The sequence below is a fragment of the Emydura macquarii genome, unplaced genomic scaffold (assembly GCF_026122565.2).
Source record: "Emydura macquarii macquarii isolate MOO-44397 ecotype Brisbane River unplaced genomic scaffold, CSIRO-AGI_Emac_v2 contig_2897, whole genome shotgun sequence".
NCBI classification, from domain to species: domain Eukaryota; kingdom Metazoa; phylum Chordata; order Testudines; family Chelidae; genus Emydura; species Emydura macquarii.
Window position 1 is genome coordinate 43,168,117 of NW_027133034.1, and position 21,383 is coordinate 43,189,499.

Consider the following 21,383-nt stretch of genomic DNA (forward strand, 5'->3'; position numbering starts at 1 on the left):
AAATCTTTGTGCTGCCATATGGCATCATATATTTTGTTAATGCTCCACTGTAGAAAGAAAAAAAAAACTTTGTAAAACATTTTTAAGTTGCAAACTGGTACAGCTTTGGTGTTTACACCTTCAAATACTTCAAGATCATTATCATGCCACCACTTTATACAGACTTCTTTGATATACTGGTGGAGATGTTCATATTGGGTATTGGGCTCTCCCAAATTACCCAATCTAGATCCATTTCTGATCCTCCCACCCCCTGAAATCAGCGGGAGAAGGGTTTGACTGAGCATGCCAAACTATTGCCAGGTATAATGAGGCAGCAGATTTTGCTAGCTTAGTGAAGCAATGTGGTTTCAGTTTATTTTTTGTTTTTCCTCCTTCCTCATCTCTGAAATAAGATAATTGGGACATTTACTGCTAATTACCATGGATGAGACTCATTGTACAAATAGCTTTTTAAAATAACTTTAGGATTGAAATTGCTACTAATCATGATAGTGTGGTGGTGGTGGTGATGCTATTTGTATTTATTTATCTATCACTAATTTAATGAATTTATTTAATGACAAGTGGAGCGCTGATGTGTTTGAGTTGCAATGAAAAAATGTATAGTGTATTTTTTTTAAAACTCCATATTAAGGCAAAGTTGTAATAAAACATTTACATGCTATATTGTACATTACTTATTACTTATTCAGGATCAAGTTAATATTCAAAGAACCTGGCTAAAGATTCTGGCTTGCTAGAAGGATAGCCCTCCAAGTCTGAGTACACTGAAAAGGGTTACCAAATTTCTAAATACCTATCCTCTTTTTGATGTGTCTCTTATGTAAATACTTGATGTGAAAGCTTGATGATTACAAGGACAATCCATATTTTACTATTCCAGAATTACATAGGAAAAGTCACCTTTTTTCAGTCATGTGCTATTCAGAGTATTGCTGCTAACAATAAAAAAAAAAAAAGTAAAGGGTCCAATGGCTTATTAAAAACATGTTTTTCAAACATGGCCTTTCAAGCTATCTGTGATAAAAGAAATCCTGTCATGGATAGCAGGATAATTTAAGCTGTCTCTCATTTGATAAAGAAATCCGTGTGTGCATAAGGCTGTGGAATTTCATATTGTATTTATTCATATTTAATTTTAATATATATTTTCAGTTCAGTCATGCCTAGGATTTAGAAATACAGTAATGATAGCTAAAATTAGGTTTTTGCCTTTTACATGAAAGCAATTCTAAATGTGCATATTTCTGCCCTATAATATTATGGAGTGCTATTTGAACTGCAAATGGGAAAATGAGTTAATTTTAAGCAGTAACTTCTCTATTGGTTAATATCATGTTGGCCAAGATTTTGTTTCTAAATATTTTGCCTTCTGATTATATGCAGTGAGTTCTTCTAGCCTGTAAAGAGGGTATGGTAATCATCCTTTAGAACAGACAAGTGCAGTCTTCGTTACATCTGTCACAGTTCAGGATAACTGCACCTGTATTCCCCCTCCGTATTCCAGCCAGGGAACCCATATTTAGGCTTCCAAATACCTAGCCATCGCCTCTCCTGGACAAAGACACATCTCTCTTTCTCTCTTTCCTCTGATCAGGTTTTTTCTAGGCTGCACAGATCCCTGCCTACACTGTGAATTACCCAGCAAGTCAGACTGCCTAAGCAGGCCTGTTTTGCCTTCTCTTCAGAGACTCTGAAGAGACCAGTTGCCAAAATTGTTAAGTTACCATACAGCTCTTTTTAACCAAGCGCAATTATTTGTAAGGTACAGACTGTTGAGCCGGGATCGATTCACATACCCACAGCTAGGCACCCAATAACTGTACCAGTGAAGACTAGGATTCAGTCTCTTCAATGCAAAGCTATTTATTGGAAAGCAGGCATCACAGACAAAAAGAAAAAGCTATACAATGCCTCTCCTTAATAAGCCTCAATTCCCCAAGCATAAACCCTCAGTAACTATGCTGGCCCCACATAGTATCCTGATTAGCAAACAAAGCAGGTATAGCTACCAATTCTAGGTGAAGACTCTTTCTTTCTTTCTCCTTCTTCCTTCAGGTACTATTTTCTGAATCCCTCCTAGCAGGGTCTTGGTTAACCTGAGTTTCTGGTTCTTCTTCTTCTTGAGTACCCGATCTATTTAATGGTCCCTTGTGGTAGGGTATTGGCTTCCCTGAGACCCTTGGTTCTAAAATCCGTGTTCAGGTGTTAATTGGGATGTCTATGTGGCATGTGATATTCTCCAATACTTGTACCCTTTTCCCAAAGGAGTCGCATGTCCCCAAAATATGCTCTGCTAGCACTTATTTAGCATATCATGATGATTTAAAATTTGTTTTTCTAATTAATTTTGGGAGGGGCAACAGTGATTCACCATTCAGATTCACCATTACATATACCTACGTGTACCTACTAAGCGAACTGGACGTTGGCTGACCATGACCAGTGGTTTGTCTCATCAGCACAACTTCACACCCAGGGCCTGGGTAAACATTCATGGCTTATCTCAGTGCCAAGTGCAAGTTCTGTATTCTTAGTGATTTGCCACATAATCGGTCTAATGTTAAGAGGCCTTGTTCCTAGAATCCTCTAGCACTCAAGACTTACCAAGCTTTACCAGACTTATGTTAACCACAGTGAATTATAGTAATTTAGTACTGTCCCAGCACAGGCATTACAGAGAAAACATAAAAACAATAAAGAACCTACATGCATGATAATAAGCTTACCAGTGATCACCCCCCAATCTCCACAAGGCCTCTGATTGGTGTCGGACCTTCCAACTCTTCCCTCAGGATTGGGGCCCTCCTTTGGATAGAAGGTCCTGTCCATTTGTGGAGCAGAAAGCAAGGCCTGAGTCACTTTAAACTCGGGTGTTTGTCCAAAGTCCCTTTTTTGTGTGTTGACCTCTGGAGCATCCAGTCTGAACTAGGCTATACAAGCCTCCCAGGAGGTGGTGCCTTTCTAGAAGGCAAGGGAGATTCTTCACTCTTCCCCCATAGCCACATTCCTTTCTCTGCTCACCTCCTTGGTGGTCGGGACCTGAGTTAACCTCAGCTTCTCCGTGTTGAGGAGGAGTTGTATTGATCCCCCACCCTACTGGGTGGCCCTTTGTTTCCCACACGCTGAGTCAAGGTGAGCAGAATTCCCTTTCCCACCGCTCAGAGTTCTTTACTTTTCCACAAACCTTCCCACAGTCTCTGACTGCCTGATGAAGTTCCTTTTCTTTCCTGGCTGTAGTCCTCAACACTTCTCCCTCCTCAGGTATTTGTCTGCATACCCTGGGAAGTTTTCTTGACTCCTCTTGGATACTAACACGGAGGATCCATCCCCCTCCTCTCTGTCAGTTGCCCCATTTGCATTTTGGCTAACGCAGTCTCTTGCCAGTCTGGAGCTAAGTGAGTGGGTCTGATTCACTTCTTCTACATTCAAAGCCAAAATATCATTCTCCCAAAACAAAGAACATGGAATATCTGACAATACACCCAAAACCAGAACATCTGACCCTTCCTGGGTCTGTATAGAAATCAGGGTTGTAGGTAGAGTGACAGTTTTGACACCAGGCTTAACTAGAGTCTTAGCAGTCTCAGTATCTTTATCCAGGGAACATCTGCCCATTGACTCTCATCTTCTGCTCCCACGGGCGATCTGATGGATCTGCATGCAGGAGAGTGAGTTACATGGGCAGGGGTTTAGGGGTGTGAATGGCTCAGCATGATCATTTATATGCCATCAGAGGACAAGCTGTGTGACTCCCTCCCTCTGGAGAATCAGTCACCCAGTTAACTCTGTGAGGTTGGGTTGCAGCTGACCTTTCCAGCACTACACTGGACTTCAGTGGACAAAGTGGGTAATCCCAGGCTAAGTGACCCCGCTGGCTTAGAGAACGCAGCCAAAATCTTCTGCTATATGCTTCAGGGGTCAGTTTAAACTTTTGCAACAGAGCTTGTTTACATAGCTCATAATCTGTCCACTGCTGTCCAGAAGGGTGAAAATGTCCAAGCCCTGATAGTAGTGGAGCCAGATACCCTACCATGTCTTCCTTCCCCGCCCTATTCAATCCAAAGCATTTAAAAACACGCCCCTGGCATCCCCCTCCTTAATGTGAGGAAGTGATTTGGAATCTGTGCCAGCCCACCCCCAACACGAGCTCCACCTACCAGACTATCATTTGGTGGTGCAGTTTCTCCAACTCGAGCTGATATTGTGGAACATGGTCCTGCTGGTGCAGTTTCTTTGTCTTGAGCTGATATTAACATTCTTGCTCCTCTTCTCTCTCTCCTACTGGCACTTGCACTCCTCCTCTCTCTTCTCATGCAGGATTTGCAGACATACTTGGTCCCTTTCCAACTGCAGTTTCTCCTGCTCTAACTGTTGATGCTGATTTTCACCAGTCCTTCTGCCTTCTCTGTAACTCCTTGGTAGGGGAAACTGCAATTTAGAATCATACAATCATAGAAGATTAACGTTGGAAGGGACCTCAGGAGGTCAGCTAGTCCAACCCCCTGCTCAAAGCAGAGCCAACCCCAACTAAGTCATCCCATCCAGGGCTTCGTCAAGCTGCACCTTAAAATCTCTAAGGATGGAGATTCCACCATCTCTCTAGGCAACCCATTCCAGTGTTTAACCATCCTCTTAGGATATTTTTCCTAATATCCAACCTCAACCTCCTCCACTGCAACTTGAGACAATTGCAGCCTAGCTCCATCCTCCCTGGAACTCCTTTCAGGTAGTTAAAGGCTGCTATCAAATCCCCCCTCATTCTTCTCTTCTGCAGACTAAACAAGCCTAGTTCCCTCAGCCTCTCCTCAAAGTCTTGTGCTCCAGCCCCCTAATCATTTTTGTTGCCCTCCGCTGGACTATCTCCAATTTCTCCACATCCTTTTTGTAGTGGGGGGCCCAAAACTGGACACACACTCCAAATGTGGCCTTACCAGTGCCGAATAAAGGGGAATAATCACTTCCCTCAATCTACTGGCAATGCTTTTACTAATGCAGCCCAATATGCCATATATTTCAACTTCTTTGCTTTTGACTGAGTGCATAAGTCATCAGCTGTTTCCACCACTTTTCAAGTTGAAAATCAGTTTCCTTTTCTCCAGGGCTCCTACAACATTATCACCAAACTAACAGTCTATACAACCTATTGCATTTTAAAGATAAGCAATGTTGCTTTGGTACTGGGTAGAAAATTTAAGAGAAAATTCATAAAATAAAAATCTGTAAATACAGTGGATCTGTCTAACTGCAGACATAAGCACTACTAGTTAGGTTCAAAGGTTGCATAGCAAAGTTGAGAGTATTAATGACAGTGGGTGAAATTCTGACGCCTTTAAAGACTAGGGCAAAACTTCCACTGACTTCAATAGGGCCAGGACTTAACTTTTCAGCAATATGGAATTTTCTTTCTTTTCCTCTCAGAAAGCTTGTTTTGAGCCTGATCTTGCACCATTAAAGTCAACAGGAGCTTTGCAATTAACTTAAATGGGCACCACATCAAGACCCGAGGCTGTCAGTGTGAATTCCAGCATCTCCCAGTGTGCCATGTCTCAGTACAGGAAAGCATCTTTCCTTCCTCTTCTTCCTTTCTCCTATTGTCTTTAAATCCTATATTGACATGGCCATCTTTTCTTTAATTTCAGTAAATATACAATAAAACAACATTTTTTTCTGTCATAAAATTTGAGTCCAATCCTGTATACGCTTATTTGCAAAAGTAGTCATTACTCAGATGATTATTTGTTTGTGCAAGGGGTTTTATAGGATTTTGTTACTGTGTTGTGTGTTAACTTCTTGTTTCCTATCCTTTTCAGTTCTTTCAGAATACTGAATTGTGTTAATAAACCTGCCTCATCTCAAAAGAGTTTAATCAGAGGAAAGCAGCTGGCTGGTGCTTCACACAACATTTCATTAGCCTCTATTGATTGATTCTGATTCTCCTTAGAAAGACTACTTCATTGCAATTCAATTAGAAATAACCCCTGTGTCCAGGATAATTGTCATATACAATAACATACAGAACACAATATTAAATTATCCATGAGTTATATAAAGTGCAATTCATTTCTGATTAAAAGTTACCCATCATCAGAGGTTCCCAAAGGTGTCTGCTATAAAGTTTCACTAAAAATAGGGATTTCTCAAGTTATATCTGTTGATATAGTAGAAGAAGAAGAAGGGCAGAGGGGAAATAAATCATGCAGGAGAGCCAGGTTTTCAAAAATCTTTGAAATTTCTCTCTCTTTTTGGCAGCCAACTGTACTCAAGTTGTAGAAGCAGTTGCCTAAGAGAGCACGCAATTCACACAGTTCTGTGGCCACCTTCACTGGTGCTATCAGAGGCTATGTGTTTTTTCCATCCTGCCGGCCCAGCATTTAAAGAGTTTTGCTTCCAAGCAAGCTAAAAAGAGAATGTGTGTAGCAGGGAAAGTGGAAAAACTGGGTTTCCAGTGAAACAAAAAGATAGCCTTATCTTTAAATGCCAAGGAACACTGACCAGAAAAACCACAGTGCTCTAGAGATATCTATGCTCTTAAGAGTTCTCTATGTCACCTTTATGATGAGTCTCCAGTGACGACTTAGGATAAGAAGAGTGTGTGAGTCAATCACTTGTTGGTTGCCATCCCTTTGATTAAACACTTTTGAGGGCTGTAGGGAAAACCATTTTTGTTATGTATATGTATATGAAATACAGACAGACTTCCCATTCATTTCAGTGGGAACAGAGTTAGGCCAATGAAAAATGTTCTTTTGAAAATCCTACCCTTTTTCTTTCTTTAGGTCATCATGGCAACATGTTTCTTTTAACAGGGCTGTAACTATTCCCATTAGTTAATATTGTCTCAGAAAATTGTGACTGATATTCTTCACCCAAATATTATGCGGCTTTACACTATAATCTTTACACAGGAGATATATATGGGGAGTGGAGGGCAAGGTAGGGTTATAGATGCAAGACTTTAAAACATGCAAGCATATGTTAAATTCACAGGGGATTAAGCTTGTTTTCTAATAAATCTAAAATCTGATAATGCCATAGATTCAGACTTCATATTGAAAAACCCACGTTTCATGCCATTGTATTGCCAGTTTCAAATTTTAGTAGGTATATTTAAATGTAATCAAATGGCTATTAATTAATAGAGTTTCTTCACCTATTTACAAATCTTTTTCTTTTTCTTTTTTGGGACCAGAATCTGATGAAGAGGAGCCAACTTCAGCAGGTAAGAGAATCTTGTGATTTAATCATATTTACCATTCGGGATGGTTCAGGTTTTAATTTTAACCAAGGTGCTCTCCGAAGTATGACACCATGGCAAATGCCTTTGAATTTAGGGGCACTTGTGGTATTAATTCACTACAGCATCAGTGCTTTTCTCTCTTCTTTGGCCCCCTCCTTTTGCCAGTTCTTTGGTTCATATTGGAAACATTGGGTGTGTCTACACTAGGTTCTCTTACTTCAGGAGAACTGATTGACAAATAATTAAGATCGTTGACAATACACTTTTGAAGTCTAGTCTGAAAACTCCCTGAAATGTTTATTCCTACAAACATTTTTGGCTTACCCTACGACTAAACTTAACTACCTCAAATTAATTGGGAATCCATTAATTTAAGATTAAAAAACTCTAATACACACAAGCTTATTAATAGTTCTACCATATGTGAAGGAACGTTAGTAGCATATTCAAAAGCAGCAAAGGGCCTAATGTAGTAGAGAAGAAAATGTATGGAAGAATGAGAGGTGGAGAGGAAGGATGTGTACAGTGGTTAGAGCAGTAGTTTAGGGCCTGTTTCAGAGTTTTGTCAACATAGATACATTAGCTAGGAATGTCACACACAAAAAAATCAATCCTCCTCACTTGCCTCAAGTGGCTGATATGGCAGGCAGGCTGCTGATCTGTCCCTTTGGGCAGACAGAGAGCTACTGCCTCCTCGCCAGTCAGGTCCTGACTGAGCCAGGGTCCCTTCTTTTCTCCCCGCTCCAGGTCTGGCCTTGGCTGCAGGTAAAGTGGGGCAGGGCTAGCTGAACCCAGAGGTTTTCTTTAACCCCCGCTGTGCTGGATGGCAGTTTTTCTGCCCCCTCACAATACATATATCTATACAATATAAAGTTAGCTTGTGAACTTCTCACACCGGCATACAGTCACTCCCACAAGTAGACCCACTGCAAAAAATCCTTCCAGGCATATGAATTAAAGGAGAAACAAATAGAAAATGCTGTCAACTGACTTACTAAGAAGGCCACATAGAGAACATCTTGGAGTGCTCCTAGACGTGCTAAATGGGATTTCACGGGACCTACAATATCCTGAAAAATTCTGCACTTGACTCCTCAGGAGCACCTCACTTTTTAAGTAACACCACAGAAGAGAGTAATTTCAGTTTTCTTTTGTTTTTGTTTTGAACTCCCCTGTTATGCTGTGCCCTTCATCAGTATTTTGGAATATTTCTTCAAGATAAAACTTATGTGTTCGGTGGAGCTTGTAGCCCATAGGCTGAGAGTGTTGCAGCTGTACACATGGTGGTTCCCAACTATATAATAATCTGAATAACACTGGCCTGATCTTGGGACAAGACTCTGTCAACCTCAAAGTGATAACTGGGAATTCTTAAGTAATAAATATAATTAATACTTAATCTACAGATCAGGCTACCAGCTGAGCTCATAATTTGCAATAAATGTTGTGTATATCTGTGTCTGTGAGAGAGAGATCAAGAGAGAAATATAAATTTAGCTTATTTTCTGCTATGGACTATCCCTAAGCAATTTACTTGTGTTAATTCATTATTGCTGAATATTTTTGCAAACTTCCATGAATATATTTCACTCGATTAAATGGTCACATATATTTCAAATGTAAACCATGTTGCTTAGTTGTGATTAAAATAAGCGGCACAGTGTTTTATGTATTGTGGGAGTGCCTAGGAATCTGAAGACATGGGGAAATTTACGCGTATTACTTTACTGGTATTATTCAGTCATACTGGTATAACTCCCCATGTGAACACTTACTCAGAATAGCAATGGCCTCTTTGTGGGACATAAGTTAGACTGAAAAAAGCCACTGTTACTCCAAGTAAGTGTGTCCACATGAGGTGTTGTTTTGGTACAACATTGTGATATAATTATACTAGTATAGTAATGCCAGTAAATTTCTTCATGTAGACAAAGCTACGGACAAGGATTTCTTGTGCTAGACACTGCACAGACACAAAACGTTATATTGTTTCTGTTCTGTAATCTGAATGAGCACACAAATATTTCTGGTACAAATACTTGCAACAGGTGAATTCACACTAGGGGTTGAACTACACCCATTGTAAACATTTGTGCCAGTAAAACTCAGGTACCCCAAGTGTTCACAAAAAGTATGTACACAAGGTGAACAAATTTGACCCAAGCAAATGCATTTTAAATTTTGAATGACAAATAATAGAAATAGTTTGCATTACCCTCTCTGTTTGTACTGCTAGATATATCATGTCATGCTTCAGGTCCTGATCCAGCAAAACACTTAAACTCTATGCCTTTTAGGTCAGAAGGGACCACCAGAGCAACCAGTCTGACCTCCTGTATATCACAGGCTATCAACACCATGCACTAAACCCAACAACCAAAATTAGACGAAAGCTTTTTCAGCTCAAATGAGACTAAACTATTATGTGCCACAGGCAGGGGATAGGAGGGATCAAGGTGCACCAATGCTTGTGGCCCCTGCAATGGCAGGGAATTGATTAAGTGAGATATACCCAATTAATCCTGACAAATGATCCACACTTCCTACTGAAAAAGAAGTGAAAAAAGCCACAAGGTCACTTAAGTGCACGTTAAACTTCAAGTCTATGATTGGTCCCACTGACTCGATATGCATGTGCTTAACAGATTTGCTGAATCAGGGCCTTAAAAAGGAAACAGTGAAACTGTGGGCCAGAAGATCAGTGTAAGTTGCAACCAAAGCATCTTGTTCCTAAGGAAGTCAAAATCAAAACTCTCATAAACCTCAGTGGATGTAAGATTAGGCCCAGTATTCTAGCCTTCTTAAAGTAGTGCTAGTATATGAAAATAAAAGTAAAATTAAAAGAAAAAAGCCTGTTATATATGTTTTGCTTGTTCAGAGAAATTACTCCAGAGTTTCTCCTATTATGCACAGAATGCAACTATTCTTTATCTAAATGTTAATTTATACCTTGAAATAGATTAAACAATTCTAGATCTTTGGAAGCTTTTTAATTTATAGTTTCTGTTCATTTTGCTTTAAGATATGACCAGATGGTATTGCTCTGAAAGTAATAGATTGAAACATTCTTATGGAAGTGTTTTTAATACAATTATTTTCACAGATTTTATTGGCATTTAGAATTCTATGTTCTGCATAAAGGAAATAATCCTTCCCTACAATGCTACTTTTGGTGCTCAAACAATTTGCTTGTTGATGAAAGATGCATGTTACATATATATTTATATTAAAAGCCTGATCCAAAGCCAACTGCAGTCAATAGGAGTCCTTCCATTGCCTTCAGTAGGAATTGGATCAGACCCTAAAAGAAAGAGGGAGCCTTGTAAAGACGGAGTTCTAAACTTCTTTCAGCTATTGGACTGCATTTTTTCTGAAGTGCAACTATTTTCTTTTTCTACAAAGGATGCTTGTACTTTACATCTTTCATCTAGTTTATGGTACTTGTTTTGGAGGAGTATAATTCACCTTATGATACCAGGGGAATAGAGTTAACATTGTAGTGATTTTGGAGGAGTGTTAGGACATTTTCATAATCTGCAAGGCTGAGAGATAATCATTTATCATTCAAAATCATAAGTATCTTATAACTGTACTCTGAATACTTTTCTTAAGGTATGACACTGGAATTTCGTAGAACAAGGACTGTGCTGTCAATCACAAAAAGTGAAAAGAGACATTTTATAGTTAGAAAAAGCCATACAACTGATAAATAATTCTCATACAAGTAGCCATCCATATCTTGCCCCCAAATTATATGCTTCTTGAAGCAGTAATATTGTGTAGATCAAAGATATGTATCTGAATCATGCAGATATTTTATTGGGCTTATGCACATCATCATGATTAGATATTTCTAATGCCCTGGTGATGGTCAGAAGAAAGCACATCTTTTTTTTTCTCTCATTTTAGGAGAGGGATAAAATGATAAGCTTGGATTCTACATTCCATAGAATCATAGAAGATTAGTATTGGAAGGGACCTCAGGAGGTCATCTAGTCCAACCCCTTGCTCAAAGCAGGACCAACCTCAATAAAATCATCCCAGCCAGGGCTTTGTCAAGCCGCACCTTAAAAACTTCTAAAGATGGAGATTTCACCACCTCCCTAGGTAACCCATTCCAGTGCTTCACCACCATTTTAGTGAAAAAGATGTTACTAATATCCAACCCTGACCTCCCCCTACTGCAACTTGAGACCATTGCTCCTAGTGCTGGCATCTACTTCATTATGGAGTTGGCTCTGAGCCTTTTCAATGTAACCCCATAAAAAGTGTGAAGTCACTGAGTTTTAGTACCTTTATAATCCTCAAATAATAGGTGTCTGTTCTTAGGAAAGTCTGTATCCAGAGAAATTACATTTTAGAATATCTATGTGATTCATTGTTTTGGTAATGTAGGCAATGGACTATATTGGCTCTTTTCAGCTGAGAAGGAACTGTTGCTTTTCTATAAGACACAGCTTCCACTCTCAACATTATTTTTTTAATGTATGATTGGTTTCTAAGGGTAACTTTCAAGCTAAATGTTTTTGGTTTTAACAAGATTTTTGTACCCTTTCTCTGTAGAAGTGCTTCAAAGTTCTGGAACAGCTTCTATCACATTGTGGCTTAGTATTCTGGTGCCTAGTTTTATCTCAGATATCTGTAAATCCTTTCTTTTGAACCACTTCAGTGAAGGCAAACACGGTTGCTTATTTCTTCTTCATTTCTGACTGATATTTTTTTTCTTCCCCCAACTATTGAAAGAGAGCCAGAAAAATCTTTTCTGAGAGCAGGAGCTTTCTAGCAGATACCACCCATCCTAGCATACAGTCATGAGTGTGAGTCTCTCCTAGTAGCCTCTTTAATTTGGAGGCACTGCACTGTGATCATTTATGTCCAGGAACAGTTGTCTGTATCAGCTGCTGCTGGATGACTTGCTATATGAAGCTTTGTATCTCAAAATGTTCACCCTAGTTTAATGTGGTTCCTCTCCGACCCCCTCCCCTCCCCCCCCTCCCCCCTTCCCCCGCCCCCGCGCAAAGGCTTAACATCTTATTTCCCTGATATGGAACTATTTCTGATGATATCAAAGAATAATTTCTTCAAAACAAGATAAGAGAAGGCACCGATATACATGCTTCACTTTTTTAACTTCCTTTTACTCCTTTATTTAGAATGAAATAACAAATGTATTCCCTTTTTCTTCGCAAAATCATTCCTCTGAACCAAGAACAGTCTTTGTTATTGTTGTCACTGAACAACCTACCCTTTTTAAAGCCCAGGGCACTAGGAAATTGGCACTTGCATCTTAATGTTCATATACATGAAATATGCAAATATATTTGGCACTTCATAACAATGAAAGAAGCTTTAAAGTTTAGATTTGATGTTGTTTTTAGCAGAGTAGAGATGCAAGATAGACGGTAATACTTTGCACTGGATATAATGCATTTAATCTTCAAAATGATTAATAAACAAATATTACTTAATCTACTTCATAACAGCTCTGTGATGTAGGTATTTATGTACAGAAGGATACATCACAGCATTATTTATAGCTATTAAATGAAACCTGTTTCTGTTAGGAAAGTCTTCATTCTTTGACAACATTTTGTGGTATTGATTCTTTTTTCTTCCTTATTTCTAATTTTAACTTTTGTAAACTTTAACATCAGTTGAGAAGAGCAATCTAAAATGTATAGAAGGACCTTGTAGAGAAATCCAGCAAACATGGGAAATGTCTATGGGGTCTGAAATAAGAAAGGATAACTGACCCAGCACTGAGCTGAATTTAAAAAAAAAAAGGAATAAAAAGGTTAGAACAAAAATACACAACAGCAGATGGTTTAGAACAAAGTAAAAAGGCAGTAACAGAGACACGATTTTTAGTGGGAAACAAAAAATAGCAAAGAACATATAAGAAGCTAAAGGGTTAGCCTTCATACAACAATACCTGACTTGGTGAAAAGTCACATTGCACTCTGGAAATATTTGCAGTATTCAATGTGAGTAAAGGTGGCTGAATCAGCCTCAAGATAGGCAAAAGTTTAACAGGAGATATGAAAACAAAGTTAACAGAGACATTTTTAAACCTTACGTCTTCAGAATTTGCCATAGTATTGTGCTGGATGGGACTCTAGACTTCTCCCAGGGGCATCTGATTAGAATTCAACAATCAAAGTAGAATGAACTCCCTGCCATTGGTAGGTCAACCCCGAGCTCAATACTGGTTAATTATCCCTTCCAAAAGTGGCTTTTCCCTGGGTATCATCATAATATTTCTGATAAGCAATTAAAAAAATATTATTGATCTTTTTTTAAAAAAAAAAATGTGTAATGCACTAGATTACATCAAGTGTCAGGCTTTCTCTCTTTCATACCTACTTCACACTCTGCATACACTGACACTTCAAATTATATCAGATGAACACTATGGGCTGGATTGGGCCACAAGAACCTAGCCCTTGGAAAGGCTGCTTCCCTGAGCCAGAGTACCTTCCCTAGGGATTTGCTCAGCAATGCAAATTACCTCCCCCTTAGAGTAAGGGGGCAGCAGGGAAGGGATTTGTGGGTCCCTGAACCACAATTCCCTCCTTGGGATGCTCTTGCAGGGACAAAGCAGCACACACTTACACTAAATAACTGTTCATACACTCTCCATCGGCCAACATGTTGAGGTGGTGGAGCTTTGGTTCCACCTACTTACAGCTTCATGCTTAGGTAGTAGTTGTGTGTGTGTTTGTGTGTGAGAGAGAGAGAGAGAATAGGATCAGGTGCATGTCCCCCACTTACTCCTGCCTCCTGAATACCCCAACCTAAGGTCTGGATAGGCCATGCAAAGGGATGGTTTTCTTCTTATACATTTGTACAGATGTGCATACGCTGAAGGACAACAAAATCCTACCATTGTTTCATTTTTCAGGATTAACAATGAGCCCTTCCAACATGTGCATTTAACATAAGATTAGGTACCCACCTCCCCCCAGGTTGTACTTATGTGAGAAGTATGAAAAAGTGCTTTTGCTTAAATGGAAAACAAATGAATAGATTCCTCAATTGCTCTCCTCTCCAATCTGTAAACATATGCATCCCTAGCTGCCACAGAGGGTCCATTATAGCCTAAAAGGGAAAAGCTTTTGTCTGATCTTTGTTAAGGTATCAGCAGCCCTTCGTTGATTCACAGAGAACTATGTTCTGAGCCAAAAGTGAAAACATTTCAGACTTCATTGTGGTTAGTATTTCCATAAGAATTAAATCATTCCTATGCCATAGTGTAGTATATATTTGCCTTATTAATATTAAATGGAGTGTGGCTGTGAAATTAAATTTCACAGCCAGGGCAGCTCAGCATGTTGACTAGCATTGCCCCGGTGATCGCTTTTATTGGTTCTAAGAAGCTCAAATTATGACAGCTGTAATGTTTATCACAGAGAAATAACAAAAAACTCATGCACCTTATATTTCAGTAGGGATTTCAACAAATCTTTTCAGAAAGCACTTGTATTCATAAGAGCTTCAAACCTCTCTCTTGAACATTAGACTGCTCTCAGTCACCAGCATAAATCCAGATGAACTTTAGGGACTCCAAACTATCCTGATGCAACAGAGATCAGAATATGGCCTCTGTTTATTTATTTGTTCATTCTGAATGAACACAGGAAAAGGCTTTGCTTTACAGTGCTGTTTTCTCTGTAGGACTACTAGAGGTTTGAGACTGGCCTTAGTATTGCAGTGATAATGAGTTCTTAAGACATAGTGACAAGAAATTTCCTGAGCCCATGCACAGAAGCCATAGCAATATAGTGTTGTAATTGGGTACAATGTCATGATCCTGTGTGTGAAAGACTTATAAAGTGCTCTCTGATTCAAATACTCTATGCAATATGCAGTTGTTGTATCTTTTGTTCTCTCCAAGCAGTGTTGTGGGTTTGTGGTAGCATTTTCTCATGTCATTTTTTTGGGCAAAATAACATCTATGCAATATGCAAAATTATTCTGTATCTCATGCATTTTGAATAGGTATAGTATCTTCTAATGGATAGGAGCTACTTATGCATTCTGATCATACTATTTCACTCCCCCTTGGGTCTGTAATGGAGCTTTACTCCTTCATTCAGCTTGCCTTATACATTTGTAACAAATTTTCCTTTTTTAAAAATAGATCTGCACAGTTTCTTCTTCAGTGCCTGGAGCTGTCTTGCTAATTATTATGCCATATATTATAAGCAGAATACAGAAGTAAAATAAAAATGCTCTATAAAGATAATATTGAAGACAGTCATCTGATGAAATTAGGGTTTGGGCAGTAAAAATAACTTTGGTTGCCTGGTGGTATAGTAGCCTTGCATAGTAGCCTATTACCTCTAGAGGCTTCATATCTTGCTTAGGTCAGGAGTGGAAATTAATTGATATTTCCAGCCTGTTCCTTAGTGAATATTTGCCCAAATAGCACAAAAATATGTTGTACTTCAGAGAAATTGGCCATTTCTTCTCAGGATTAGAATAGAAAGGGTGCTGGGTATACAGATTAGGCTGCCCTGGCAGTAGCTCTCTGAGAGAGAGTGTAGAACAGTACTGCTCCATGCTTGGCATGTTGCAGAGAATGTGACTAGCTGTTCAGTGTTATAAGCACAGTAGTCACTCTGAAGTTTTGTATAAAAAATATAGGTGGCTCAGGTAGGGCCACATATCGTTGAGACTGCCCGGTACATTCCATTATAAGAAACTATTTTCAATTGATTGTACCTTTGCTGAACTTTAACCGTTAAGGCTGAAATTTTCCATACTGGGTGTCTGCCTCAGGATGAATTTTTCTGGAAGTTTTAGCTATAAAATGGTTCCATTGTTTCTCAGAAGGAGATTAGGGAAAAATACATTGTTTTGATCATGTTAAAATTTATACACGCAGTTCACTGAAAACCTCTAATACCTCTATGCTTTAGAGTAGGGACTTGAAATTGGGTGGGAGATCACCTCATGTCAGGAGTGTGTCTTTTTTCTGTTCCTATGAAAAACCACTTAAACTGGGCCATGTTTATAAACCTTTGGGGAAAAAAATCTGTTTGCACATGCTCAGTAGACACTTGCTGGAGTTAGGCAGTTGCAAGCTCTAAAGAGCCCGTTTGCATGGGGAATGCTCCTGCCCTGTGTTGCAGGGGCTGACGGGACTTCCCTGCCATTGCTTCTCTGGGTCATGAGAGGCTGTGAAGGAGATGAAGAGAGGCTGGGACTGGAGGAGGCTGGGACAGAGATCAGATGTGGACCCTGCTGAGAAGGAAAGGTTGGGATTGGCTCAGCAAGGAGACCTGGAGTGGAATGGCGAGCCAAAGTGTGTGTGTTGGGGGAGGAGGGGAAGCCATGATTTTCACAAGTCTGTACCCAAAATTAGTAGACATTTTAGGAACTTTTGGTTTTAATCTTTGTGCCTCAGATTCTCTATCTGTAAAATAGGTGTAATATCCCCTCGTATTACAGGCGTGTTGTAAAGATTTGTATAGTAATGTTTGTGAAACACTAAGGTACAATTGTGAGAGCACCAGAGAAATGCCCATAAGGAAGTTAACGATTTTGTATTCAGTGCGTGATTTGGATGGTATGCAGTTAGTAAAGCCACGTACTGAATGAGGAGGATAACCGTTAATGCTAAATTACTACCCATTCACAGAATAAGTCAGTGATCCTGTGGGGGGAAAAAATGTAATCATGCAATTAAAGGCTATATCATGATGCACAAGCACAAGGGGACCAAATGAGAGTTGCACAAGAGTTGCACCTTAATTCTGGCATTTCCTAACTTTTGAATGTGTGACTTTGTAATCTTAAAAATGGTCATTTAACATAGTTTTCTTGGGATGTAATTTATATAAGAGGCCCAATCCTTCCATCTATTTGGATTCAGAATTTTCATTGTACTTACTGGCAGTTCTGCGAGTATCACCTCTTCACTCAATATTCTTGTATTATACCAGGAAGTTGTCAGCAGTGTGGTAAAACGTAGCTTCCACCAGAAGGGCGCATTAATAGAGCTTACATTTTTATTGTTAAATTATATACATACACACATACATACACATACACCATTATTTTTTTAAGGACACTACACAGAAATTTCTGCATAAAATTTCAGCTTTCTTAAAACTGTTATAGTTTGGTGTGCTTTACCCTTCAAATTATCTTACCAATTGTCTTCACACAAGTCTTCCTTATATATTGTTTTGCCTGGTAATTAATTTCTTAGATTTAGAGAACTGAACGTTCAACAGATTAAGGTACCAGTCCTACAAACTTTCACACAGCAAATGTTCTCAGGATCATACCCTAGGTATTGATGTCATGATCCAATCAATGTTCATGTAAAAGCCTCCAACTGGTGCTTTCAGAACCATGAGTTTTACAACATTTAGCTCTATGGCTATAGGTGTATGTTGCATTATATCAACAATGATCATGGATATGGTTTTAAAGGCATTGCGCCAGACTTGCAATGAAGCAGGGCACAGCAAACGTAAAAATGGACAGATAGGTGTCAAATAGAATTAAGTGTCTCAAAGAGCATGAGGAAATGTTAAAATAGAATCAAATGGATTTTTTTTCTGGTGCTTCTTGTTATAAAGCTCTGTATCCTCGGATACTGATTTGATGTCCGATTCCCATCCAGTTGAGTCTCTGTCTATATTGTGTTCTCTATTTCCCTGCCTGCTACTAATCCTCTATCTCAAAAGAATACTGTTAAACTGTCTGATGTCCCAAACAATCTGCTCTCTGGCTACAGTCAGAAGGATTTGCCTGTTCCTGTAAGGGATTAGGTAATTGGATTGTCTGAGTAGCTGATTCTGTCTGGTATCTCAAAAGAGTTATTTTCCAAAATGTAGCTGAGGGAAAAAAGAAAGCAGCCATATGTTCCCTAAATGAGGTGATTAGGTCAGGAGTCATGAGTTCTATGGAGATCAGCCAGTTTCTTCAAAGACATGTTTTTCTGAGGTGCTGACAAAGATTTTATGCACAATTTACCTTTGCAGGGGGTGGGAGGAGAAAGGCTGAGGGGAAATGTTGGGTTTCCATTTAGAAATAGTAACAGATTTTCTGTCAATAATATTGATGAGAATGTTCAACAAACAAAACTCCAAGGCCAGGAATCTTTAAAATGAGCAGTAGTCTTTGATATGTAGCATTGAAGCAACACTGCGGATGCAATCCAAATTTATGTTTGCTAATGCAAGAGAATAGAAATAGACATGTATGGATGTAAGGAATCAAACATAGGCATAGACTTGATTAACTTTGCTTTCCATCAGGGATGCACGCATCTCTGCATGTATATCCACTATTGTTCTACTTACAGTAACAAATAGACATTATTTAATTCACATCTACTAATTAGTCCTGTTGTTCTGGTTGACCAGTTCTTCCACATGCTGATAAACCTTTGTTAGAGCCTAATAGCACATGTCCTCTTGCTTTTCTTTATCTTATAAAGTGAATAGATTCCTACTTAAATTCTTATTTTAACCTTTTAAATGTTTCTATTACTAACCATTAGAACTCATTTCATCCTCCACTCCTTTATCCTTCTTCCTGTCTTTTCCTCTGCAAGTAGTTATCCATTATCTGCCCTTACAATATATAATCTTATCTGTCATTTTAGCATTTAAAACTATACCTTTTAGTGATAGTTTCTGACTCTCTTTTGCACCATTGTAACTTTATTGATTTCAGAGGAGTTACTACTGATTTACAATTACATGAGCTTAGAAATAATAGATTACCGAGGCAGAAGAGACCACTGTGATCTTCTAGTCTGACCTCCTTTATAACACAAACCAAAGGATTTCCCTGAGTTAAGTCCTGTTTGAACTACAGTGTATCTTTTAGAAAAGCATACAATCTTGATTTTAAAATTGCCATTGATGGAGAATCCACTGCAACCCATGGTAAATTATTCCAGTGTTTAATTACTTTCACTGTTGTAAATTTGCCCATTATTTCCAGTCTCAGTTGGAACCAGAGCTTTTATACAAGCCACACTGATTCTCCACTCTTGAAACTGCAAATGGAAAATGGCAGTATTACTAGAGATGAACAAAATAGTCAAATTTCTAAAGTCCTTATTCATTCCTTACCTGAGCAAAACTTCCATTGGCTTCCATAAGCATTATCAGGATTTGAGAATTTACATTCTGAGCTCTGGAGGATTACAACAAACAATGGAGAGTTAAATAAAATAACAATAAAATAATATTTTAAATGCTCCACAAAAGTCCATTTAGATATTACTAATATATGAAAGCAAATGGACTGTACCTTCATAAAGTTCAGAAGTTATTTGAATGATATATTACATATGTTGGCACAGGATCTTTAATTTCATGTAGTTTTATTAAGTGACAAGTTGAAATGAAGAAATGCATAGGTCAAGAATTCAGAGATCTGACAAGACTATAAATCCACATTTTTGCCTACAATAACATATTTTAACACTTAGTTGCAAAGCATGAATTAAACTCTATGGTGATGTAACAAAATCTTAGTTATTCATGAATTGGTTTGTCAAGTTCTATTATATATCAAATCCCTTTCCATAATATTTCATTCATTTGAAACACTGACTTTCATCTCTCTGAAGTTGCAGAGATCAGTAATTATTTGTTAATAAACACTAACAATGCTACAATATTTCAATAGCTGAATCTTAATCCTTTCATATTGACCTCAGGGCAGGAGTTCCTCGGTGTTTTAAGAGGGAATTCCAGAAGAGCAAATAGTTCTGATAATTTGCTCTGTAAGACAGCAATGCTGTGTCACTTTGCTGCGTTCCTAGATTTGAAATAGAAAATAAATCAATAGTTCTGTCCAAGTCAGCATTTCCCTTTGCAAACTTCCTAGTGAAATGGGGAGGTGGGAGGGGGCAAAAGGTATTGTATTTGTCAGCTAGTCTTGATCTTCTCTGAATTTTGCTAGCAGGAAATAAGGAGCATAGAACAAACTCTGGAAAGCGAAGTTGCTGGAAGTTGGTTAGCTGGAAGTTGTGTCTCTCAAAAATACAGATTTTAAAGGATTTATTCAGCATAGCACAAAGGGCTGTGGATTTGATTTCACTATATTGGAAACTGACGTTGTTCCATATGACATCAACACTGGGCTTCCACATGCAGAGCCTAGTGCCAGCTTGCACAGTTTTTGAATGCAGACTTCTCTCCCATTTTAATGGACTGCCTGACTTCATACAATCGGCAGAGAAATGCCATTTCAGAGAACATACCCAGCTACAGATTGCATCCATTTCTCAAAAGGAATAACAGCACGCACTCAGGTCCTCTGTATTGAGAGACTGATGCTCATTATGGGCTAGATAGCGCCCTCATTTTATGTGCCCACCTAAATGAATGAGACCATCCACACTCCTTTGCACAGGCATGTAAAACCTACTTAGACTGCAGCTCTGGACACAGAGAAGAGAGGAGGGTCTTCATTCTTGATGATCCCACTGAAAGCCAGTTTACTGGGTACAAGGAGGAAGCATGCTGTTCTCCTGCTTTCTGCTCTGCCACTTCCCTCCCCCCCCCCCCCCCCCCCCCCCCGAGAGTGCAAGAGTGCTGCATGGGATGAATTGCAGCTCAGAGAAGTGCGTCTGTGGTGGGAATGCCTCTGAGATGGTGCACCACCCCTTGTTCAGGGCTATGTCAAAGGCAAGATTTAGCTTGGCAGGAGTCATGTAATGTTGTCTGAGTATCAAAAACACCCACCACAATTGTATTTGCTGTAGTGTTAGTAACAATATAATGAAAGATGCTGGCAGTAAAGTATTTATCATAAAATACTAACTCCAAGTATTTCTGTTGAGAAATTATTACCATTATTCACTGAAATAGGTCAGGGCTCTCATGCACAACTGTGTTTGAATCACATTAATCAAGAGCAATTCATTTTTTACATATTACATACATATATATATATATATATATATATATATATATATATATATATATATATATAAAATAAGTGCCAGGGAGTTAGTACAGCAGGTGAAGAAGGCAGCAGAACCAGAACTCCGTGATTCTGAGGCATAGCTTGAAGTTGAATGCACAGAACTGCAAAGTGAACTGTGAAGTTAAGTTGGATGTCTGAGGGGAATACTGGGTTGATGAGCTGGTGTGAGGTCAAA

General features: G+C 38.8%; 1 protein-coding gene across 1 annotated transcript in view; it reads left to right on the forward strand.

Moving 5' to 3' along the window:
* Positions 1 to 21,383, forward strand: part of EDIL3 (EGF like repeats and discoidin domains 3) — a 378,557-nt gene that overhangs the window by 152,579 nt on the left and 204,595 nt on the right. The window contains exon 4 of the mRNA XM_067568453.1: positions 7,196 to 7,225. Coding sequence (XP_067424554.1) covers positions 7,196 to 7,225 — 30 coding nt within the window. The remainder of the gene's footprint in view (positions 1 to 7,195; positions 7,226 to 21,383) is intronic.